The sequence below is a fragment of the Delphinus delphis genome, chromosome 7, assembly GCF_949987515.2.
Source record: "Delphinus delphis chromosome 7, mDelDel1.2, whole genome shotgun sequence".
Taxonomy (NCBI): domain Eukaryota; kingdom Metazoa; phylum Chordata; class Mammalia; order Artiodactyla; family Delphinidae; genus Delphinus; species Delphinus delphis.
Genome location: NC_082689.1, coordinates 62,482,715 through 62,506,870, shown reverse-complemented (window position 1 = coordinate 62,506,870; position 24,156 = coordinate 62,482,715). Strand labels below are relative to the sequence as shown.

Genomic DNA, 24,156 nt, shown 5'->3' with positions numbered 1-24,156 from the left:
ATATTTAAAAATTGCCATCCTATACCACTGTGAAGAGTAACCTACTAACTAGAGTTCACTATTTATTTATAGCAATTTTTGTTTTTACAGTGAGGGTATGTAGTTAAATTATCATGTTTAAAAATGACCTGGATTAGTACTTTTTAGTGTAAATTTTGTGTGGTTTTGTGACTCAAAATATGTTAAATTCATTTCCGATTATATTTCATTTGTTCTCCCTCTCAGGTTGATTTATTTCTTGCCTTTTTGTTTTAAGCTTTTAAAACATTAACATGATTCCAAGAGTCTAAGCAAAGAGAATACTTCTGAAGTATCACTCGCACCTAACTCTTCATTCCATTCCCATTCCCCCATTTTTTTTACCTTTTTTTTTCCCACCACCTATCCATATTAGTAACCAACCTCATTAGTTTCTGGTTTATTTTTCTGTATATCTTTTTACAAACATAAGCACAGATATATATTTTTTTCTTATTTTCCCTTTTTTCTTACACAATAGATAGCATACTGTATATGTTTTTTTCTTTTCACTTAATGATATAACCTAGAAATCACTGCATATCAGTTCATAGAGATCTTTCTCATTTTTTTTCCCCACAGATGTATAGTAGTCTGTTGTGTGTATATACTGCAGTTTATTCAGCCAATTGCCTATATACAGGTGTTTCTGATTTTTTAAATGAAAACAACTTATATCACATTTGTTGTAGGAAAATTAGAACACACAGATTAAAAGAAGAAAAACAATCCTATCCCCAGAGCATCTTTACATGCAATAAAAATACAGGTAGATAGTTGCATATAGTCTGTAATCAACTTTTGGATGTAATATAAATTTCTTTGTACATCACTAAATATGAATTAACATGTTAATCCATTGTTTGAATGTACTGTGGTTTTATTTATTTAATCTTAGTTTTGAACATTTGGTTTGCTTCTTGTTTTCAAACTGCTACAGTGAACATTGTTGTATCTATTGTTTGATGTATTTTTTAATTCTTTTATGTAAGTTGTTAGAAGTTTACTTAGTGAAATGCTTACATATTTTTAAGGCTATCCATATATATTGCTACATTGACTTCCAAAAGGAAGTGTGTAGTTTACTCTAGAGCAACAGTATGTAAGTGCCAGTTTCACCAGATCCTCAGCAACACTGAGTGTTATCATTTATTTTCACTTTTAAAAATAAAATCCCTCCTGTGCTTACCAAAACCCATATGTTAAATTCAAATAACCCTTCATGTATATTCTCAGACTCTTGCAATTGTTGGTTTCTCCTGACCTCTTTCCACTTTTAGATAACTATTCTTTACTACTTCTGTGTTCTGTTTTTTTAAAGGAAACAACTTCAGTTTTTAATCTTTTTTTAAATGTTTTATTTTATTGTTTTATATTAATTATATAATATAAAATTTGCCATTTTAACCATTTGTTAACTGCATACCTCACTGGTATTAATTATATTCACAATGCTCTGCAGCTACCACCACTATTTCCAAAACTATTTCATCATTCCAGAGAGTAGCCATTTTCCCTTTCCCTCAGCCCCTGGTAACCTTTATTCTACTTTCTGTCTCTATGAATTTGCCTATTCTATATATGCAAGTGGAATCATACAATATTTGTCCTTTTGTGTCTAACTTATTTCACTTAGCATGTTTTCAAGGTTCATCCATGTTTTATAGCATGTATCAGAACTTCATTCCTTTTTATGATTGAATATCATTCCATTATATATACATACCACATTTTGTTTATCCATATTCATTTGTTAGTGGGCATTTGGGTTGTTTTCACTTTTTGGCTATTGTGAATAATGCTGCAGTGAACATTGTCATATATATTTGTTTCCCTGTTTTCAGTTCTTTTGGATAGATACCTAGGAATAGAATTTCTGGATCATATGGTAGTTCTATGGTTAGCTCTTTGAAGAACCACCAAACTGTTTTCCACAATGGCTACATCATTTCACATTCCCACCAGCATTATACAAAGAGTTCTAGTTTTTCCATTCTTATCAACACTTTTTCACCAATCTGAGAGTGACCATGAAAGCAATGCAAGTATTGGTTTAGGGGTTACAAATAAACTCGCGAGCAAGCCAGTGGACAAATACGTAATCTGTAAAGTGAGGATTGACTGTATCTTGATGCAAATTATATACACTAAATGTAACACAAATACATATATAGTGTATACCTAGGTTTTTACATTTCTAGGTGGTTTTAGCAAGTTCAGGTGATCATAGCTGTTACAGTGAGAAAACAATAACAGGTTATTAGTTTTTAAAATACGGTGAACTTTTAAAAATACATGTATGTGTTAGAATTTTTTTTAGTGTGTGTTTTAATCAAAAGTTAGCTTAAATTGTGTTCCTTCTTCCAAATTTCTAATGCCTTTTTTGATAAGATTTTTAAAATGACAAATCTTGTACAATGCCCATATTCAGTCTGTTGTACCAGTGTGTCTTCATAGCTACTCAGATAGCAGCTTTCTTAGCTACAAAGCTTTAAGGTTGATGTGGAGAAAAGAAGGACTTTTAAAAATTCCTTTTTGCTAATTTTAGGTTTTGTCCAAATTTTAATGCAGATATCTTTCTTAAATGTGAAATTTACTTTATGTTAGGGATAACAAACTCAAATACCCATAGGTCTTAGGCAAGTAATATAAGGGAGTAAAGGCTGCTGGGACAAGAAACGTAATGATTAATCTCTGTATTAGAGAAGGCAGGGATACTCAGCCTGACCAATTATTGCCACATGCCAGGTGCCATGTCTTTCCATGTTTTCAAAAAGGTCTGGAATCTGGATTTTTTTTTTTTTTTGAATCTGGATTTTTATATAGAAGTATCCAAATTTTTAAGTCTTGGCAGCTAATTTAAAAATTTATAAACACTACATGGACCATTTCTGTTCAGGTCCAACAGAACATGTATGAGGACATCAGAATATGACCTGGGCTTTAACTGTTGAAAATGTTAAGATTGAAAAACACTGTTGTTAAACCCATAAACTGGTGAAATGGTTTGCTAAATTATGATATGCCCAGACAGTAGAATACTGTACAACCGTGGATATTCGATAAGAACCCAGTTACATGCAGGAAACATGGATGGATAGAAGTAACACCAAAATGTGAACTTTAATTTCATGTAAGTTTTCAACAGTGTATAGGTATTTCAGAACAAGTTTTTGAAAATGCATTGTCGAAAGCATCTTGCATTTGATTCTATTTAAGGTTAAGGTAAATAAGATTCTGTTATGTTAAGATAGCATATATATGATTTCTTTGTTTGCTACTTTGTTTCCAATGCAGTTATTTTCTTTTCCTTTTTAGAGATGCTAACTTTGTTTTTCTCTGACTTTGTTTTTATTCTTCTATCTGATGACTTCCTAAAGAACAACAAAACCAACTCCTCATTTAGATGGGTAAAGATTATTTTAATTTATTTTACAACCTACTTTAAATTAATATTAAAATAAGAAGCTTTTATTTAGTCATCTTTACTTGACTCTTTAGGCATCATGTTGTTTTTGGGCAAGTGATTTCTGGTCAAGAAGTTGTGAGAGAGATAGAAAACCAGAAAACAGATGCAGCTAGCAAACCATTTGCTGAGGTGCGGATACTCAGTTGTGGAGAGCTAATTCCCAAATCTAAAGGTAAAAACAAGTATATATTTCTCTTTCTTAAAATCTGTTTGTTTATTTATTTATTTGGCTGTGTTGCATCTTTGTTGCTGCGTGGGCTTTCTCTAGTTGCAGCTAGCAGGGGCTACTCTTCGTTGGGTTGCGCGGGCCTCTCATTGCGGTGGCTCCTCTTGTTGCGGAACGGGCTCTAGGCGCACAGGGTTCAGTAGTTGTGGCTCACGGGCTCTAGAGCGCAGGCTTAGTAGTTGTGGTGCATAGGCTTAGTTGCTCTGCGGCATGTGGGATCTTCCCGGACCAGGGCTCGAACCCGTGTCTCCTGCATTGGCAGGCAGATTCTTAAGCACTGTGATACCAGGGAAGTCCCTAAAAGCAAGTATATATTTCTGATAATTCTTACGCACACAAAACAAACACACTGTAATTAGTTGACACGATCTTTATGCTAAAGTGAATATAAATATGAAGTTTTTGTTTTTAAATGTATTTTTGTGTTTTTCAAATGTGTTTTATCTTACTTCATACTTTGTTCATTTATCATGTAACTGCTTAACTTTCCTTGAATTATTTGCAGTAATTCATCCATCTGCTTCCACTTTATTTTTTGGGCTTTTTAAAAAGTATAGTTGTCTAGGGCTTGCCTGGTGGCGCAGTGGTTGAGGGTCCGCCTGCCGATGCAGGGGACACGGGTTCATGCCCCGCTCCGGGAAGATCCCGCATGCCGCGGAGCGGCTGGGCCCGTGAGCCATGGCCACTGAGCCTGCGCGTCCGGAGCCTGTGCTCCGCAACGGGAGAGGCCACAACAGTGAGAGGCCCGCGTACCGCAAAAAAAAAAAAAAAAAGTGTAGCTGTCTAAATAGCATGGTAAATAAATATTCTTCTAGGGAAAGAGATGGTGTGGGGAGGATGACAGTTGAAGAGATTAACACAGACTAATAAACTTCACAGGAATAAATTATTTCCCCTTCATGCACTGCTTAGATTCAGAAGCATCTGGCATGTTTGAGAGCTTTTTCTGTTACATGTTGCTAACTCATTAAAGTCTTTAATATTCCTTTCAGAATTGCCCTAAGTAGAACATTCTGTTCTCAAATTTTAGGTATACTGATGTGCTCTGTAATATGCACGTTTTATTTTGCTTTTCTTTAGTTCCCCAATCAGGGATTGAACCAGGACCCACAGCAGTGAAAGTGCCGAGTCCTAAACACTGGACCTCCAGGGAATTCCCTGGAGAAGGCTTATTTTTAATTTTCTTTCTCTGCATTCCACTTTGATTCTAATGATTTCACTTTCTTCTCTTTTATGTCAAATATATACCTTCTAAACCATCACAGGAATATTGCTGCAGCTCATACTGGGACTGTTTAACTTCTTGTGTTCAAGAGTCTGGCTGTCTATCCTTATTTACAAACAGCAGTTATAATGTATGCCTTGTGTTCGTGATGATTCAGAAAGAATGAAGTGTCGTTGAGTATCTTACCTTTTTTTGAAAAAATAGAAACTAAAAAGCAATCTAAATCTTTGCATATTTTAGACCCTGAATCTTCTGCTATTTAATTCTTCAAAGTGTTGTCAGTACAATTGGAATATTTTGGTTTAAGATATTATTTCTTCCCACATCATCTAGAAAGTATTCATCTTTTATTCTGTACTTAACTGTTTTTTGGCTTTTTTCTTGTGTTTTATCGTCTTCAAGGATCTTGTGTTAGGATCTATTCTCTGCTTATAAAAGTTAAGGATGCTGTGTGGTTTACATATTTAGAAGAGATAATTAAAAAGCTTACATCTTAAACCATAAATGTTATCATAGACTCTAATAAATATGGTGTAAAGATTCTTTTGGTACTAAATGGTCAGTGTATGAATATTTGCTGAAAGGATGAGAAGGTGAATGAATGTCACTCTCTGTATATTATTATGTTTTTATAATATAGTTTCATTTGAAGCAATAAATGCTAATTTTGCCCATGCCATTGTGGCCAGGAAGTTGTGCTGGAAGTTGATGTAGTGTTCTAGTGTGTGTTCCTCAGACTCATGCTAAGGAAGTATATCTTGCCCTTATCAGTTTCATCAGTTGGGGAAGATTTGGCCCTTTGTTACTGTCTGCACAGGAGTTACCGAAAGGCCAGATTTGTTTTGAGTCGTACCTTCCATGCCTGCTCTGTTCTGGATCACACTATAGAAAGAGGAAAAGATCTTTATGTTTGAGGTCACACAGTTTGGCACCTGTTACTCTACAGTCCTTCAGTTACCATTCAGAACCTTGGTCAGAATGGATTTTGTCAAGCATCAATAAAATCTTTTTTTTTTTTAGGCAGAGCTGAGTCTTCCATCCAATTTATAAGTTTGATGGCCTTCTTACAGTCTTAAATTGGACATAGTCAAAAAGCTTTGTGTAACACAGCGGTGTTCATCATCATCATCATATTTAAAACCTTGTTTGAGAGATACACTCCCCACTTTAAAAATAAATACCGAATCTTTTTTTTTTCTTTTTCTAACTTCCTGAAAGAAAACAAAAAGACTTCTGAAGAAATATGACTGTCTGGGCCCACCTGTAAGTGGTCTTGGTGAGTCTGGGCAATCATCCTGGGCCTTCCCTTTGCTGTTGTGAGATTGGAAATTCTACTTTTTGTGGCTATTTGAATGTGCCTGAGAAGGTTCAGAGTCGAGGGGAAGATCCTTCCAACAGATGCAGAGGAGAACACAGGAGGCTAATCAAAACTGCAACCCTGTAGAGGCTATCAAGGGACAGAGTGTAGGATAGAACACAGACCACTACGCTGATTAAGGTACTTCCTGGCTTTTCAAGAGTTACCATGATCTCAGATCATGCTGGTCTCTTCAGAGTTTCCTGCAGTTGTTAAAGAGAGGTTTGTCCACCTTTGCTATGCAGCATGAGTTGGGGCTGATGATATATTACAGAGTACATAGAAACACAAGTGCTGAGTTATGGCAGCATGGCAATAAATAAATAGTTATATGAGCAGAAATCTTGTATATATGTGGTAGAAAACAGATTACCTGGCAGTACAGAAAGAAGAGCACAATAGAGGAAGCAGTTGGTGAATCTTGTACTCAGGAGACAGTAGAAAAAATCAGACACTCATTTGTATGGTGACAGGATCCCATTTCAGTGTCTTTATCCTGGAATTAAGAGCCATGGTGGTAGCACTTTTAATGGAGAATAGTGGGATGTTAAACTTCGAATCTGTTTAGAGGGGAGACCCAGTATTTTTGAAATGAAAAGAGGTTCATTTGAGGTATAGTTCTCTTCTTTATTTCAAACCTTATTTTGATGATGGCCTTGAAATTTCCTTCAATATAAAGGCTTCACGTGAAATTCATTGGCATAAAATTTACACCTCTCAAAAAACTAGTAAAGCAGCATTTTCTTACCATATGTTTTTACAAGTAAAATGTTCTAGAAGTTTGTTTTTTCACCTTAACAACATACTAGTAAAGTCAGTACCCAGTAGTATTACACCATATCCTACCTCCCCTCCCAACAAAGGTCAGTGAACAGGGTTGGGAATTTCTTTTACATAGTGATTGATAAGCAAACTGCATAATCTAAATAATCTAAAATAAACTAACCAGAAGTGGCCCAAGAGTTAAAAAGTGTTGTTCTTTTATCTTAAGGATGGCTATATGCTTATAAATGATACTTTGAAATAGATTTTAAGTGGTTAGGCAGGAAGTAGGGTTTTTTGGAGAACGGGGTGACAACAATTGTTGTCAGACTTGGGAGTTTTAAAATTTAATACATTGATTTTGTTCAACATTTAGAAAGCATAAAAGGATAGTCAGTGAAAAGTCTTTTTTCCGTTTCTGCCGATCAGTTCCCATTCTCAAATTTTGTATACCATTCTACGTGTATGTGAATGTTGATAATATAAATTCCTAGAAATAGAATTAACAGATTATAGGGGTTATGCATTTGTAATGTTGGTAGGCATTGCCACTAGAATATAGGAAAGTTAATTTCCCTATGCCCTTTGCAGAGCCACATAATATCAAACTCTTTAATCTTTGCCAGCCTAATTACAGGGTTGGTTGTTGTTGTTGCTGTTGTTTTTAAAGCTGGTTTAAATGAGCATTTCTCTAAGGTATTTGATGTTATCATCTCCTTAGGAGCCATTTATATTTGTTTTTATATGAGTTGATTGTTAATTGCTTTGCCTCATATTTTTACTCAACTCCAAGCCTCCTTGTATTTCCTTTTGTTTGGAGAAATTGGCCATTTTTTTAAGGGTAGGTCTACTGGTAACTATCTTAGTTTTCTGAAAATGTTGTTATTTCCTTTTCTTTCATGATGGGTATTTTCACTAGATGTAGAATTCTGGGTTGGCAGTTCTTTCAACACATAAAAAAGTGTTAGGCCACTTCCTCCTGGCCTCTATGGTTTCAAGTGAGAAGTCTGTTGTTCAAATCATTGTTCCCTGTAGGTAATGAGGGAATTTTCTGTCATTATTATTTAAAAAATTTTTTTAATTTCAAATTTTTCTCCTGGGATTCCGATAACATAAATGTTAGATCTTTTGTTTATTGTTCTACAGGTCTCCGAGGCTCTGTTCATTTTTTTTTTTTTTTTTTTGGTAAATTCTGTTCATTTTTTGTTTGCTTTTTTAATTTTCTCTGATGTTCTGGTTGGGTGATTTCTATTGGTCTGTCTCTGGTTCGCCAACAGTTTCCCTGTCATCCCCACTCTGATATTGAGCACATTTTATTTCAGTTATTGTATCATTGTATTTTTCAGTTCTAAAATTCCTTTTGATACTTTATATCTTCTTTTCTCCTGAGATTTTTAAACTCTTTTCATTTGTTTAAAGAACATTAATAATTGCTTGGGGAAGCATTTTTAAGATGGCTTTTTAAAAATCCTTGTTAATTCCAACATGTGAGTCTTCTGGGTGTTGGTGTCTTTTGATTGTTTTTTCTTTCTTAAGTTGTGATTTTCCTTGAAAATGGTTCTTGAAATTATTAGTGATACATTTTTTTAATTTTGTCCTGGAAATTTGGGGTATTGTATGTTATGAAACTCTGGATTCTGTTTATGTTTTCTATTTTTAGCAGGCAGTCACCTTATATAGGTTTAGCATTTAGGTCCTGGCCTCCTTTTGTAGATTGTGGTTTCAATGATAATTCAATTTCCAGAGCCCTTGCAGTACTATTCTGGTTTCATTTGTATGCTACTGAAAAACCGGATGCTATTCAACACTGTAGTTTAATTCTCAAACCTTTTGCCATATTAGTTCTGGTCAGTTTAACTTGGGGGTCTCCTCCCCAGGACTTCATCTGTAAATTTAAAGAATCTTTTTCTCTAGCTTCCTTCTCTGAAATCTGTGCCACCTGCTGGTGCAGTGAGGGGAGCTGAAGCCCAGGCTTCCCACTTTGTCTCTACTGACATCACTCTGGCAAGGGAAGGGGAACACTGCTTGAAGGGGAGGGTACCGGAAATCCAAATTCTCTACTTTGTCTCTGCTGATAGAGCCAAGAGGGAGTTGGTGAACTTTTTTTTTTTTAATTTTCCCCCTTAGTATTTGCTTACAGTAAAGCAGGTATTGGTGACAATTTTTTTGTCCTGCTAAACCATCTTTTTTCTATTTCTCTGTCTGGAGAGAGCAGGCCTTTCTTGGGGCTTTTACAAACCTGTGTCCGTTGGCATTTCTGAGTTGCAGGCTTCTTCAGCGTGATGTCTAAGGTATATGGGAGACAGATTGAAAACCACCATGTCACCTTCAAATCCAGAGATCCCTGGCCACTCTGCCTTCTTTCTACCTTTCAGAGTCTTCTTATGTTTGTTTCTTTTTGTATTATGTCTAGGATTTCTACTTACACTTAGCAGGAGGATAGGAAGAGATGAATCTATTCCATCTTCACAATTTCTCCATTCCTTTCTTCATACTTCTAAAGTGTTGTAAAATAAATCTTCCCTTTTATATCCAGAATCTACTCATCCTTAAATTACACCTATAAAGGAGTTTGTTCAGTGCTTACTAGCACATTGTAAGCACTCTACAGATACTACTCCACACTACTTTTTCCTGCCCCTATTTCAAATCCTAACATAGTCAGTTCTGCTATACTGCTTGTTTTGAAAGCATGCATTTATTCCATTCAGTTGATACATTAGAAGACAATTTGAACATAACATCAGTTTCACCTTTGCCTATGCATGCTCTTGTCTACAAGAAATACTGAGTGCAGAAAACCATACGCAGTTGAACAGCTTTACAGGAATACACAAAAATTACACATACCCAGGGGAGTTCCCTGGTGGCCTGGTGTTAGGATTTGGCACTTTCACTGCCCCATGGCCCAGGTTCATTCCCTGGTTGGGGAACTGAGATCCTGCAAGCTGTACAACACGGCCCCCGCCCCCCAAAAAAAATTTACACATACACACACCTCACACATCTACTAAGCTACCTCAGTTCATCACGTGTGTTATGAGCCACGCCTAAGTACAGTTTGTACTAAAACTTTCCATCTAATTTCATATCACCCCCCTTGCACTAACTTTACAGTAACTCACAAGCTATAGCCCTACTGACATTCACTTCCACAAGCAAACCCATGATTTTCTCAAAGTGCTGTATTTAATTGTCGTATTTATGTATTTCTTAACTATTTAACATGCGTGAAAGCTCTGTTGCTATTTCTTTTTTTTTTTTTTTTTTTTTTTTGCGGTACACGGATCTCTCACTGTTGTGGCCTCTCCCGTTGCGGAGCACAGACTCCAGACGCGCAGGCCCAGCGGCCATGGCTCACGGCCCAGCCGCTCCATGGCATGTGGGATCTTCCCGGACCGGGACACGAACCCATGTCCCCTGCATCGGCAGGCGGACTCTCAACCACTGCGCCACCAGGGAAGCCCTCTGTTGCTATTTTTATTAGTTTCCTATCTTTTTTTTTAATGTGTCACTGATGAAGTTTTTGAGTTTTGTGCCCCTAACCCCATTTTTCCTATAAGCCATGTGGTTTTTATTGTACAGTTTTTCATGGCACAGTGATTTATAGAAATGCATATGTTGGGGGACTTCCCTGGCGGTCCAGTGGTTAAGACTTGCACTTCCAGTGCAGGGGGCGTGGGTTCGATCCCTGGTTGGGGAACTAAGATCCCACATGCCACGCAGCAGGGCCAAAAAATTAAAAAAAAAAAAAAGAAATGCATATGCTGTCTAACAGCAGAACTGACTGTGCTTCTCCAAACCTTTTCTACTTTACTCTTGTCCTTATTGACCATATTCACTAATAAATCCATATACAATTTACAGTCAGAGTTTCTAGAAAATTTATTACAACTCAATGTATGTTTTCAGATGCTGTTTGCTGTTAAATTCACACTTGTTGGTCTTATTTTCCAAATAGACAGTAAACTCTGTGAAGGCAGAAGTTTGCTATGGAACTTCCCCATTTATACTCTACAGTTCTTTCTCTCCATGTCCTGGCATCATGTTAAATATATATCTATGTACTATTCACTTAAACATACTTGTTGATCTGAGAAGGATAAAATTTCAGATTCCCGATGTGCCTAAGTCATATTTTTAAATTTAGGTTAACACAAATTTTGACACTCAAGCTACATTCTGTTAGAACTATTATTGATATTGGCATGTCTCTATTTTTTTCTTCTTACTCTTCTGTTTTTAACTGCTCTTTCTCAGTCATTTTATCTTTTTTTCTGAGCAGATTCATAGGAAAAGGGGACATAAATTAAATTTCACTAAAAAATAATGTTGAGAAACATGAAAAGAGGGAGCCTTTCAACCTTAGAGCTTTCTAGGTTCTATTCCAAGGCATCCTCCCTAAAAACACAGTTTATTTTCCTTTTTTCAAAAATTAATTAGTTAATTTTTTTTGCGGTACGCAGGCCTCTCACCGTTATGGCCTCTCCCGTCGCAGAGCACAGGCTCTGGACGCGCAGGCTCAGTGACCATGGCTTACAGGCCCAGCCACTCCGTGGCATGTGGGATCTTCCCGGACCAGGGCACGAACCCGTGTCCCCTGCATCGGCAGGTGGACTCTCAACCACTGCGCCACCAGGGAAGCCCCTATTTTCCTTTCATAGTTCATATCGTCTAATACTTGGGCAGATTATATTACCCTAAAAATAGTTATAAATCTTTTCTATGATCTTCTATATTGTTGTGATATTTTGCTTCGCTCAAATGCTTACATGAAAAGTGAAGTGAAAACTAAATAATGGTTATTTGAAATATATTTAATACATTAGGTGGGGAGAATGGGCTTGCTTTTTTTTTTTTTTTTTTTTGGGTAAAATTAGATTGTTTATTTGAGATTTTTCTTGTTTCTTGAGGTAGGATTGTATTGCTATAAACTTCCCTCTTAGAACTGCTTTTGCTGCGTCGCATAGGCTTTGGATCATCCTGTTCTCGTCATTTGTCTCTAGGTATTTTTTGATTTCCACTTTGATTTCTTAAGTGATCTCTTGGTTATTTAGTAACATATTGTTTAGCCTCCACATGTTTGTGTTTTTTACATTTTTTCCCCTGTAATTTATTTCTAATCTCATAGAGTTGTGGTCGGAAAAGATGTTTGATATGATTTCAATTTTCTTAAATTTACTGAGGCTTGATTTGTGACCCAAGATGTGATCTATACTGGAGAATGTTCCATGCGCACTTGAGAAGAAAGTGTAATCTGCTATTTTTGGATGGAATGTCCTATAAATATCAATTAAATCTATCTGGTCTATTGTGTCATTTAAAGCTTGTGCTTCTTATTAACTTTCTGTCTGGATGATCTGTCCATTGGTGTAAGTGAGGTGTTAAAGTCCCCCACTATTATTGTGTCACTCTCAGTTTCCTCTTTTATAGCTGTTAGCATTTGCCTTATGGATTGAGGTGCTCCTGTGTTGGTGTATATATATTTATAATTATTATATCTTTTTCTTTGATTGATCCCTTGATCATTTTGTAGTGTCCTTCTTTATCTCTTACAACGTTATTTTAAGGTCTGTTTTATCTGTCATGAGTATTACTACTCCAGCTTTCTTCTGATTTCTATTTGCATGGAATATCGTTTTCCATCCCCTCACTTTCAGTCTGTATGAGTCCCTGGGTCTGAAGTGGGTCTTTTTTTTTTTTCCTGTGTTGTACAATATATCCTTGTATCTTATTTATTATTATTTTTTTATACAGCACATTCTTATTAGTCATCAATTTTATACACATCAGTGTATACATGTCAATCCCAATCGCCCAATTCATCACACCACCACCACCACCACCCTGCAGCTTTCTGCCCTTGGTGTCCATATGTTTACTCTCTACATCTGTGTCTCAATTTCTGCCCTGCAGACCAGTTCATCTGTACCATTTTTCTAGGTTCCATATATATGCGTTAATATACGATATTTGTTTTTCTCTTTCTGACTTACTTCACTCTGTATGACAGTCTCTAGATCCATCCACGCCTCAACAAATGACCCAATTTCATTCCTTTTCATGGCTGAGTAATATTCCATTGTATATATGTACCACAACTTCTTTATCCATTCGTCTGTCGATGGGCATTTAGGTTGCTTCCATGACCTGACTATTGTAAATAGTGCTGCAATGAATATTGGGGCGCATGTGTCTTTTTGAATTGTGGTTTTCTCTGAGTATATGCCCAGTAGCGGTCTTGCTGGATCATATGGTAATTCTATTTTTAGTTAGGTTTTTTTTTTTTTTTTTTTTTTGCGGTACATGGGCCTCTCACTGTTGTGGCCTCTCCCGTTCTGGAGCACAGGCTCCGGACGCGCAGGCTCAGTGGCCATGGCTCACGGGCCCAGCCGCTCCGCAGCATGTGGGATCTTCCTGGACCGGGGCACGAGCCCATGTCCCCTGCATCGGCAGGTGGACTCTCAACGACTGTGCACCAGGGAAGCCCTATTTTTAGTTTTTTAAGGAACCTCCGTACTGTTCTCCATAGTGGCTGTGTCAGTTTACATTCCCACCAGCAGTGCAAGAGGGTTCCCTTTCTCCACACCCTCTCCAGCATTTGATTGTAGATTTTCTGATGAAGCCCATTCTAACTGGTGTAAGGTGATACCTCATTGTAGTTTTGGTTTGCATTTCTCTAATTAAATTAGTGATGTTGAGCAGCTTTTCATGTGCTTCTTGGCCATCTGTATGTCTTTTTCGGAAAAATGTCTATTTAGGTCTTCTGACCCTTTTTGGATTGGGTTGTTTGTTTTTTTAATATTGAGCTGCATGGGCTGTTTATGTATTTTAGAGATTAATCCTTTGTCTGTTGATTCGTTTGCAAATATTTTCTCCCATTCTGAGGGTTGTCTTTTTGTCTTGTTTATGGTTTCCTTTGCTGTGCAAAAGCTTTTAAGTTTCATTAGGTCCCATTTGTTTACTTTTGTTTTTATGTCCATTACTCTAGGAGGTGGATCAAAAAAGATCTTGCTGTGATTTGTGTCAAAGAGTGTTCTTCCTATGTTTTCCTCTAAGAATTTTATAGTGTCCGGTCTTACATTTAGGTCTTTAATCCATTTGGAGCTTATTTTTGTGTATGGTGTTAGAGAGTGTTCTAATTTCATTCTTTTACATGTAGCTGTCCAGTTTTCCCAGCACCACTTGTTGAAGAGACTGTCATTTCTCCATTGTATATCCTTACCTCCTTTGTCATAGATTAGTTGACCATAGGTGCGTGGGTTTATCGCTGGGCTTTCCCTCTTGTTCCATTGATGTATGTTTCTGTTTTTGTGCCAGTACCATACTGTCTTGATTACTGTAGCTTTGTAGTATAGTCTCAAGTCAGGGAGTCTGAGTCCTCCAGCTCCGTTTTTTTCCCTCAAGACTGCTTTGGCTATTCAGGGTCTTTTGTGTCTCCATACAAATTTTAAGATTTTTTGTTACAGTTCCGTAAAAAATGCCATTGGTAATTTGATAGGAATTGCATTGAATCTGTAGATTGCTTTGAGTAGTAGAGTCATTTTCACAATATTGCTTCTTCCAATCCAGGAATATGGTATATCTCTCCATCTGTTGGTATCATCTTTAATTTCTTTCCTCAGTGTCTTACAGTTTTCTGCATACAGGTCTTTTGTCTCCCTAGGTAGGTTTATTCCTAGGTATTTTATTCTTTTTGTTGCAGTGGTAAATGGGAGTGTTTCCTTAATTTCTCTTTCAGATTTTGCATCATTAGTGTATAGGAATGAAAGATTTCTGTGCATTAATTTTGTATCCTGCAGCTTTACCAAATTCATTGATGAGCTCTAGTTGTTTTCTGGTGGCATCTTTAGGATTCTCTGTGTATAGTATCATGTCACCTGCAAACAGTGACAGTTTTACTTCTTCTTTTCCAATTTGTATTCCTTTTATTTCTTTTTTGTCTCTGATTGCCGTGGCCAGGACTTCCAAAAACTATGTTGAATAATAGCAGTGAGAGTGGACATCCTTGTCTTGTTCCTGATCTTAGAGGAAATGCTTTCAGTTTTTCACCATTGAGAATGATGTTTGCTGTGGGTTTGTCGTATATGGCCTTTATTATGTTGAGGTAGGTTCCCTCTATGCCCACTTTTTGGAGTGTTTTTATTATAAATGGGTGTTGAATTTTGTCAAAAGCTTTTTCTGCATCTATTGAGATGATCATATGGCTTTATTCTTCAATTTGTTAATATGTTGTATTAGATTGATTGATTTGCATATATTGAAGAATCCTTGCATCCCTGGGATAAATCCCACTTGATCATGGTGTATGATCCTTTTAATGTGCTGTTGAATTCTGTTTGCTAGGATTTTGTTGAGGAATTTTGCATCTATATTCATCAGTGATATTGGTCTGTAATTTTCTTTTTTTGTACTATTTTTGTCTGGTTTTGGTATCAGGGTGATGGTGGCCTTATAGAATGAGTTTGGAAGTGTTCCTTCCTCTGCAGTTTTTTGGAAGAGTTTGAGAAAGATGGGTGTTAGCGCTTCTCTAAATGTTCGATAGAATTCACCTGTGAAGCCATCTGGTCCTGGACTTTTGTTTGTTGGAAGATTTTTAATCACAGTTTCAATTTCATTACTTGTGATTGGTCTGTTCATATTTTCTGTTTCTTCCTGGTTCAGTCTTAGAAGGTTATACCTTTCTAAGAATTTGTCCATTTCTTCCAGGTTGTCCATTTTATTGGCATAGAGTTGCTTGTAGTAGTCTTTTAGGATGCTTTGTATTTCTGCAGTGTCTGTTGTAACTTCTCCTTTTTCATTTCTAGTTTTATTGATTTGAGTCCTCTCCTGCTTTTTCTTGATGAGTCTGGCTAATGGTTTATCAATTTTGTTTATCTTCTCAAAGTACCAGCTTTTAGTTTTATTGATCTTTGCTATGGTTTTCTTTGTCTCTATTTCAATTATTTCTGCTCTGATCTTAATGATTTCTTTGCTTCTGCTAACTTTGGGTTTTGTTTGTTCTTCTTTCTCTAGGTCCTTTAGGGGTAAGGTTAGATTATTTATTTGAGATTTTTCTTGTTTCTTGAGGTAGGCTTGTATAGCTATAAACTTCCCTCTTAGAACTGCTTTTGCTGCAGCCCATAGGTCTTGGATCGTCATGTTTTCATTGTCATTTGTTTCTAGGTATTTTTTGATTTCTTCAGTGATCTCTTGGTTATTTAGTAACGTAGTGTTTAGCCTCCATGTGTTTGTGCTTTTTATGTTTTTTCCCCTGTAATTCATTTCTAATCTCATAGCGTTGTGGTCGGAAAAGATGCTTGATATGATTTCAATTTTCTTAAATTTACTGAGGCTTGATTTGTGACCCAAGATTGATCCTGGAGAATGTTCCGTGCGCACTTGAGAAGAAAGTATAATCTGCTGTTTTTGGATAGAATGTCCTATAAATATCAATTAAACCTGTTTGGTCTATTGTGTCATTTAAAGCTTGTGTTTCCTTATTAATTTTCTGTTTGGATAATCTGTGCATTGGTGTGAGGTGTTAAAGTCCCCCACTATTATTGTGTCACTGTTGATTTCCTCCTTTACAGCTGTTAGCGGTTGCCTTATATATTGAGGTGTTCCTATGTTGGGTGCATATATATTTATAATTGTTATATATTCTTCTTGGATTGATCCCTTGATCGTTATGTAGTGTCCTTCCTTGTCTCTTGTAACTTTCTTTATTTTAAAGTCTATTTTATCTGATATGAGTATTGCTACTCCAGCTTCCTTCTGATTTCCATTTGCATGGAATATCTTTTTCCATCCCCTCACTTTCAGTCTGTATGTGTCTGTAGGTCTGAAATGGGTCTCTTGTAGACAGCATATATATGAGTCTTGTTTTTGTATCCATTCAGCAAACCTGTGTCTTTTGTTTGGAGCATTTAATCCATTCACGTTTAAGGTAATTATCCATATGTATGTTCCTATGACCATTTTCTTAATTGTTTTGGGTTTGTTTTTGTAGGTCCTTTTCTTCTCTTGTGTTTCCCACTTAGAGAAGTTCCTTTGGCATTTGTTGTAGAGCTGGTTTGGTGGTACTGAATTCTCTTAGCTTTTGCTTGTCTGTAAAGCTTTTGATTTCTCCATCGAATCTGAGTGAGATCCTTACCAGGTAGAGTTATCTTTGTTGTAGGTTCTTCCCTTTCATCACTTTAAGTATATCATGCCACTCCCTTCTGGCTTGTAGAGTTTCTGCTGAGAAATCAGCTGTTAACCTTATGGCACTTTCCTTGTGTGTTATTTGTCATTTTTCCCTTGCTGCTTTCAATAATTTTTCTGTGTCTTTAATTTTTGCCGATTTAATTACTGTGTGTCTCAGCGTGTTTCTCCTTGAGTTTATTCTGTATGGGACTCACTGCGCTTCCTGGACTTGGGTGGCTATTTCCTTTCCCATGTTAGGGAAGTTTTTGACTGTAATCTTTTCACATATTTTGTCTGGTCCTTTCTCTCTCTCTCCTCCTTCTGGGACCCCTGTAATGCGAATGTTGGTGTGTTTAATGTTGTCCCAGAGGTCTCTTAGGCTGTCTTCATTTCTTTTCATTCTTTTTTCTTTATTCTGTTCCGTGGCAGTGAATTCCATCATTGTGTCTTCTAGGTCACCTATCCATTCTTCTGCCTCATTTATTCTGCTGTTGATTCTTTCTAGTGTATTTTTCATTTCAGTTATTGTATTGTTCATCTCTGTTTGTTTGTTCTTTAATTCTTCTAGGTGTTTGTTCTTTAATTCTTCTAGGTCTTTGTTAAACATTTCTTGCATCTTCTCGATCTTTGCTTCCATTCTTTTTCCAAGGTCCCAGATCATCTTCACTGTCATTATTCTGAATTCTTTTTCTGGAATTTTGCCTATCTCCATTTAGTTGTTTTTCTGCGGTTTTATCTTGTTCCTTCATCTGGTACATAGTCCTCTGCCTTTTCATTTTGTCTGTCTTTCTGTGAATGTGGTTTTCATTGCACAGGCTGCAGGACTCTGTAGTTCTTCTTGCTTCTTGGGCTTGCCTTTTAACGAAACCAACTTCAGTGTATTTCTCAGGAAAGAATCACAATGCAAAATAAATATAAATTGGAGCTGGTGAATAAAGCTTTGTTAATCATGGGGAAGAGCATTACTATGTTTTGTCAAGTAATTTTAACAGCTGTATTCTGTGCTTATGTGGAATATTTTTATTTTGTCTCCATATTATATGGCCTCAGATATTTGTATTTAGAGTTACTCATATGCATTATGAATTTATTTTCTTCCTTAGGTTTCTTTAAGTTTGATTCTCCCCCCTCAGGTTTTTAGTGTATGCAAGTAGGTTTTTCAGTTTGCATACCCATACTGCCTCACCATCAACAGTGGTTTTGGTATCAGATAAACAATTGGACTCATGAGACAAGATAGGCTTCACTCAGCACTAAGCTTATTTATCATTAAGAAAGGATATAGGACAGGAAACAGCACAGCTTGAACAGCAGCGTCATATTAGAGATGTCATGAGTTCTAGGCAGAACTTGCATATATCCTAGGCATCTCAGCTTAATAGGTTCGTGGTCCTGAGGAGCATGACTGGGTGACGAAGACTACCTAATAAGTTCATTGAAGCTATTACCTCTTGAGTTCCTTCAGCTTTTATACCTTGTTCCCATTCTCCAGTGCAGCAGCATCTCTTCGGTATCAGAGAAATAATCTTAACAGTGAACCACAGACCCTTGGGCAAGTACACAGTAACTCCAGCCAGATTCTCATTTATCTCTGTAACTCAGTACACTCCTATAAATTCTGAGTTAAAAGAGGGACTTCCCTGGTGATGCAGTGGTTAGGAATCCTCCTGCCAATGCAGGGGAGGGACACTGGCTCGATCCCTAGTCCGGGAAGATCCCACACGCTGTGGAGCTTAGAACTAAGCCCGTGTGCCACAACTACTGATCCTGTGTGCCACAACTGCTGAAGCCTGCACGCCTAGAGCCTGTGCTCCACAACAAGAGAAGCCACCACGATGAGAAGCCTGTGCACCACATTGAAGAGTTAGCCCCCACTCACCACAACTAGAGAAGGCCCCAATGCAGTCATAAATAAGTAAATACGTTTCAGGAATAATTTGGCCAAGTGCCAACCAAGTGCCAACTCCTCAGGTGTTCTGAAGCTAACAGAAGGGTTACAAACCAGCTGTTAACCCTTTCAATTAAGGTCTGTAAACAGCCAACAGTCAGTCCAAAGATATTCTTTGTTCTCTTTGATTTTTTTTTAATTATGGAAAATACTAACATGTACAAAAGTGATTGAAATTGTATAACAAATTACCCATGTTCATTACCCATCTTTACCAGTTAATTTATGGCTAATCTCATGTTACCTGTCCTTGGACAGTTCTCCATTTCCTGTTTGAAGTAAATTCTAGGCATAACATTTTATTGATAAATATTTCACTATCTCTAAAAGGTGACTCTTTTGGAAAAAATAACCGTACCATAATCATATGCAGACATATATACACATATGTTCCTAAATGTCAGAAATCCTTAACAGTGTTCAAATTTCTAATTGTTTAGTTAATGTTAATTTTTTGATGTTTGAATTTGAATCCAAATCAGGTTCAAACATTTGGGTTGGTGTTGTAAATTTTTTTTGTTTTTAATAGATTATCCCACCATTTCTTTTTATGTTTCTTGAGATTTATTTGTTGAACAAGCTAGGTCATTTGTCCTGTAGTGTTTCTTTCCCATTATTGCACACACTGAATTTTACGGATTGCATCCTTCTGTTATGTAATGTGTTCCTTCTGTGCTTCTATTTCATATAACTTTGTAGTTAGATCTAGAAAATTGATCAGATATAGTTTTGATTTTTTTAAATTCTATTTGATGGGAGCAAGGGTCACTTAGGACAGGTTGTCTCTGTGCTCTGCAGTGGCCATTGGTGGGCAGTGCCTCCTTAGGAGTTGTGAAATGGTGATATTCTAACTCTGTAATTCCTTATTCATTTATTCTTGGAGTACTTTTGATAAAGAGCATCTTCCCTTCATCTTCTATTTGGTTAGCCAGTGGAACAATTCATATACGATAAGAAGGATAAATGATTTATATTTTATTTACCTATATCTGGATTCTAATGTATTTTCTGTTCCACTGTATTGTAGTTATCCATATATCAATATTGTCCCAGCTTTAGCCTGAATTCACTTACTTCTCTTTTAATTAAGGCATAATGGACTGAAAATATCCTATTGATTTCAGGCATACAACAGTGATTTGATATTTTTATACATTACAAAATGACCACTATAATAAGTCTAGTTATTCTCTGTCACCATACAGGGATATTACAATATTATTGACTATATTCCCTGTGCTCTACACTACATCCCCATGACTTATTTTATAACTGGAAGTTTGTACTTCTTAATCCCATAAACCTATTTCCCCACCCCCTTAATCGCCTTCTCCTCTGGCAACCACTAGTTTCTTCACTGTATCTATGAGTCTGTTTCTGTTTTGTTATGTTTGTTCATTTGTTTTGTTTTTTAGATTCCACATATAATTGAAATCACACAGTATTTGCCTTTTTCTGTCTGACTTATTTCACTTAGCATAATACCCTCTAGATCCATCCATGTTGTCACAAGGGGTAGGAGGTCCTTCCTTTTTTATGGCTAAGTAATATTCCATTGCGTGTGCGCGCGTGTGCGTGTGCGTGCGCGCGCTACATCTTCTTTATCCATTCACATATCAGTGGACACTTAGGTTGCTTCCATATCTTGGCTATTGTAAATAATGCTTCAGTGAAGGTTGAGTTGCATATATCTTTCAGAATTAGTGTTTTAGTTTTTTTTTGATAAATACCCAGAAATAGAATTGCTGGGTCATATGGCACTGCTATTTTAACTTCTTGAGGATCCTCCATGCTACTTCCCATACTGGCTATATCAATTTACATTCTCACAAACAGTGCACAAGGGGTCCCATTTCTCCACATCCTCACCAATGCTTGTTATGTGTTGTCTTTTTGATAATAGCCATTCTGACAGGTGTGAGGTGCTATCTCATTGTTTTGATTTGCATTTCTCTGATGATTAGTGATGTTGAGCATCTTTTCATGTGCCTGTTGGCATCTGTATGTCTCCTTTGGAAAAATGTTTATTCAGGTTCTCTGCCCATTTTTTAATCAGATTGTTGAATTCACTTCTTTAAGTCCACCATGGTTGGAATTAGAATACTGTTAGGTGGGCGAAGCTCTGTCCAGTCTGTCATATCTTCCTCCATTTCCTGGTTAACCTCACTTATTTGTGTTAGTTTCCTCATCTTTAAAGCATTTGAGTTTTGGGACCCCTTTTAAAATTAAACTTCCTTAACCCAAAATAAAATTTAAATTTGAAATTACTTTTTGTAGAGACCCCAAAACATATTTATTAATCATTGGCAAATGACTACCACTACCCTCTGTTGTAAGTCTGCTGTTCAACCAAAGCTAAATTTCTTAATCATTAGAGGAATACTCAGACATTGAATAAGCCCATGCCAGTGGAATCGTGTTTCTTATCTTTCCACATTCATGCATAGTATTTTTTCTATTACTTCTCTCCTACAGTTGTACTTCCAATATTGATAAGAGAAAAAGTTGAAAACTACAAAAAGATTAGAATCTGGGATTCTTGAGTGTTATTTCTGTGCCTTTAAAAAAGTATGTTATTCATATGATTCCTAAAATTAACTTAGTTTAATGTTTTAGATTTACCTATTACTTTTCCAGAATTCTTTAGATATAAATATAACTCTGCCCCATGCGTCTGTAGATCTGGATTCTAATCTTGAGTCTTAACTCCTTTCCTGTACGCCTCAGGTCAAATAGCTGGATGAGCTAAGTGTTAAATACTGGACTTTGAGAATCTGCAAAAAAATCTAAACTTCCACTTACAAAGTTTGTCTAAAAAGTGTTCACCAAACCGTTTTGCTTTTTATTAAAGCTAGGAAAGAAGAAAAGAAAAGGCATAAATCCTCCTCCTCCTCCTCCTCATCATCCAGTGACTCAGATAGTTCAAGCGATTCTCAGTCCTCTTCTGATTCTTCTGATTCTGAAAGTGCTTCTGAAGAGAAATCAAAAAAAAGAAAGAAGAAACATAGGAAAAATTCTCGTAAACACAAGAAAGAAAAGAAGAAGCGAAAGAAAAGCAAGAAAAGGTCTTAATTTACTTTTACAGTACTGACTTTGTATTCTAATTCCCTTCTGTTTATATATAAATCTATTGGGATTTTGGATCAATTATATGGAACATGAAAATAGTGAGAAATGTTTCATAGCATGAAGTATAAGACCATTTTGATATTCTACAGTCTATAGATTAAATTTGGGGACATTCATTTTAATTTTCAACCAAACCATTCAGTTCATTTTGTCTGAATTCAATGACCTTTTGGTTATATAGGTTTGTATTTTATGGGAGGAATATAAGATTAGTGAGAATTATAAGAAACCAATGACTGTTTTATTTTCTGTAGCAGTCTCTCGCTTTTTTGTTCTTTATTTTTTTTCCTCCTATGATAGCATAGGGTAGAAAGCAGATAATGTCAGCATATTTCTTTTCTTTCCTGTTTTGTCTGAAATAATCTATGGTTGTACTAAAACTCATCTTTATAAACCTGTTGCCTCTAAAGCAGTTTCTTTACCTATATTTTCAAGTATTTTAAATTTATCAGAGGGCATTACACATGAAGTATCATATTTTGGTTCCATTTTATTGGAAAATATTTTTTGAGAATGTGATAACAGAAACATTTGGTTTTGGTTTTTGGTTGGTTTGTCAGAGGAATGAGTATTTTCCCCATGTAATTGCATTTTTGGTCAGAGATCGGGGACAGAATGATGCATATATTGTACATATTACAAAGGAAAGAAATACCAACAATTGGAAAATCGGGGTAGGTACATAATAACCAAGTGGAATTTGTTGTGTGTGTTTCTTTTAAAGCGCATCTAGTGAAAGTGAGGCTGAAAATCTTGAAGCACAACCCCAGTCTACTGTTCGTCCAGAAGAAATCCCTCCAATACCTGAAAATAGATTCCTAATGAGAAAAAGTCCTCCTAAAGCTGATGAAAAAGAAAGGAAGAACAGGGAGAGAGAGAGAGAGTGGTATGTGAATATGTTTATTTTATAAACTGGTCTACATTCTCTACCACAGAACCTTTCTTTTTTAAAAAACCATTTTTGCTTATTTTAGATAAGGTTTAATTGGTGACCTTGTCCCAAGATTGAAATTTCTTAATAGGATAATGTTAGCAAGGCTCCTTTTTGCTAACCACATAGCTGAAAAGATAAATTGACTTAATTCAGACAGATTTTTGAATAAAAGTTACATTAATTAAAAAAAAGAAACAAGCACTGCAAATGGCAAAAACATATTGTTAAGTGGCATTCCAAACAAATTCCATTTAAAACAAGTGTTTTACTCTGTTATTTGTATACATTAAACTTTTAAGCAAGTAAGAACCTTTATTTTTCAGTTTGTCTGATGGGGGAAAATGCTGTTTTCCTTGCCTGGTTTACAATATTGTGGTATTGAAAATTGACAGCATATTCAAGTACTTTGAAAATTCTTCTACATAAGTTCACATTATTAGTATTAGAAGTTGTTGGTTCTTGATGAATCATTTTAATAATTATGTCCAAAGATAGAAAAAAAGATGGGTATCTTTCTCTTATTTATAATTGGAAATAATGTATTTAAAAGTGGTAAAATTCTGAACATTCCCCCTATACTTTCACAATACAGTAAAAATATAAAAGTAAGTCTTGGTTACTTGAATTGGGATAATTTTGATGGATTGGATTGAGTTTATTCAGTTAATAGGAAATTGTGTGTCTAAGGAAGTAAACATTAAGGAGAAGATATTTGAACTACTTTAGAATGCATTTTTCAGATATAACATACACAGATATTGTTAGTGCTAATTAAATATTAACTCATTATTATTTGAAAATAAATAGTTTCCCTTTCTGGTATAAAGCATGATATTAAACATTTTGCTAATTCAGACCATCTTGTCTCTGTTTAATTCACATTAATTACATTTCTCTATAGTTTTATTACCAGTGAACAAC

At 36.0% G+C, this 24,156-nt stretch overlaps 1 protein-coding gene across 3 annotated transcripts in view; it reads left to right on the top strand.

Moving 5' to 3' along the window:
* Nucleotides 1–24,156, top strand: part of PPIG (peptidylprolyl isomerase G) — a 41,094-nt gene that overhangs the window by 13,277 nt on the left and 3,661 nt on the right. For all 3 annotated transcript variants that reach the window (XM_060016621.1, XM_060016622.1, XM_060016623.1), the window contains exons 8-11: nt 3,399–3,428; nt 3,520–3,659; nt 22,024–22,237; nt 23,026–23,187. In XM_060016621.1, coding sequence (XP_059872604.1) covers nt 3,399–3,428; nt 3,520–3,659; nt 22,024–22,237; nt 23,026–23,187 — 546 coding nt within the window. The remainder of the gene's footprint in view (nt 1–3,398; nt 3,429–3,519; nt 3,660–22,023; nt 22,238–23,025; nt 23,188–24,156) is intronic.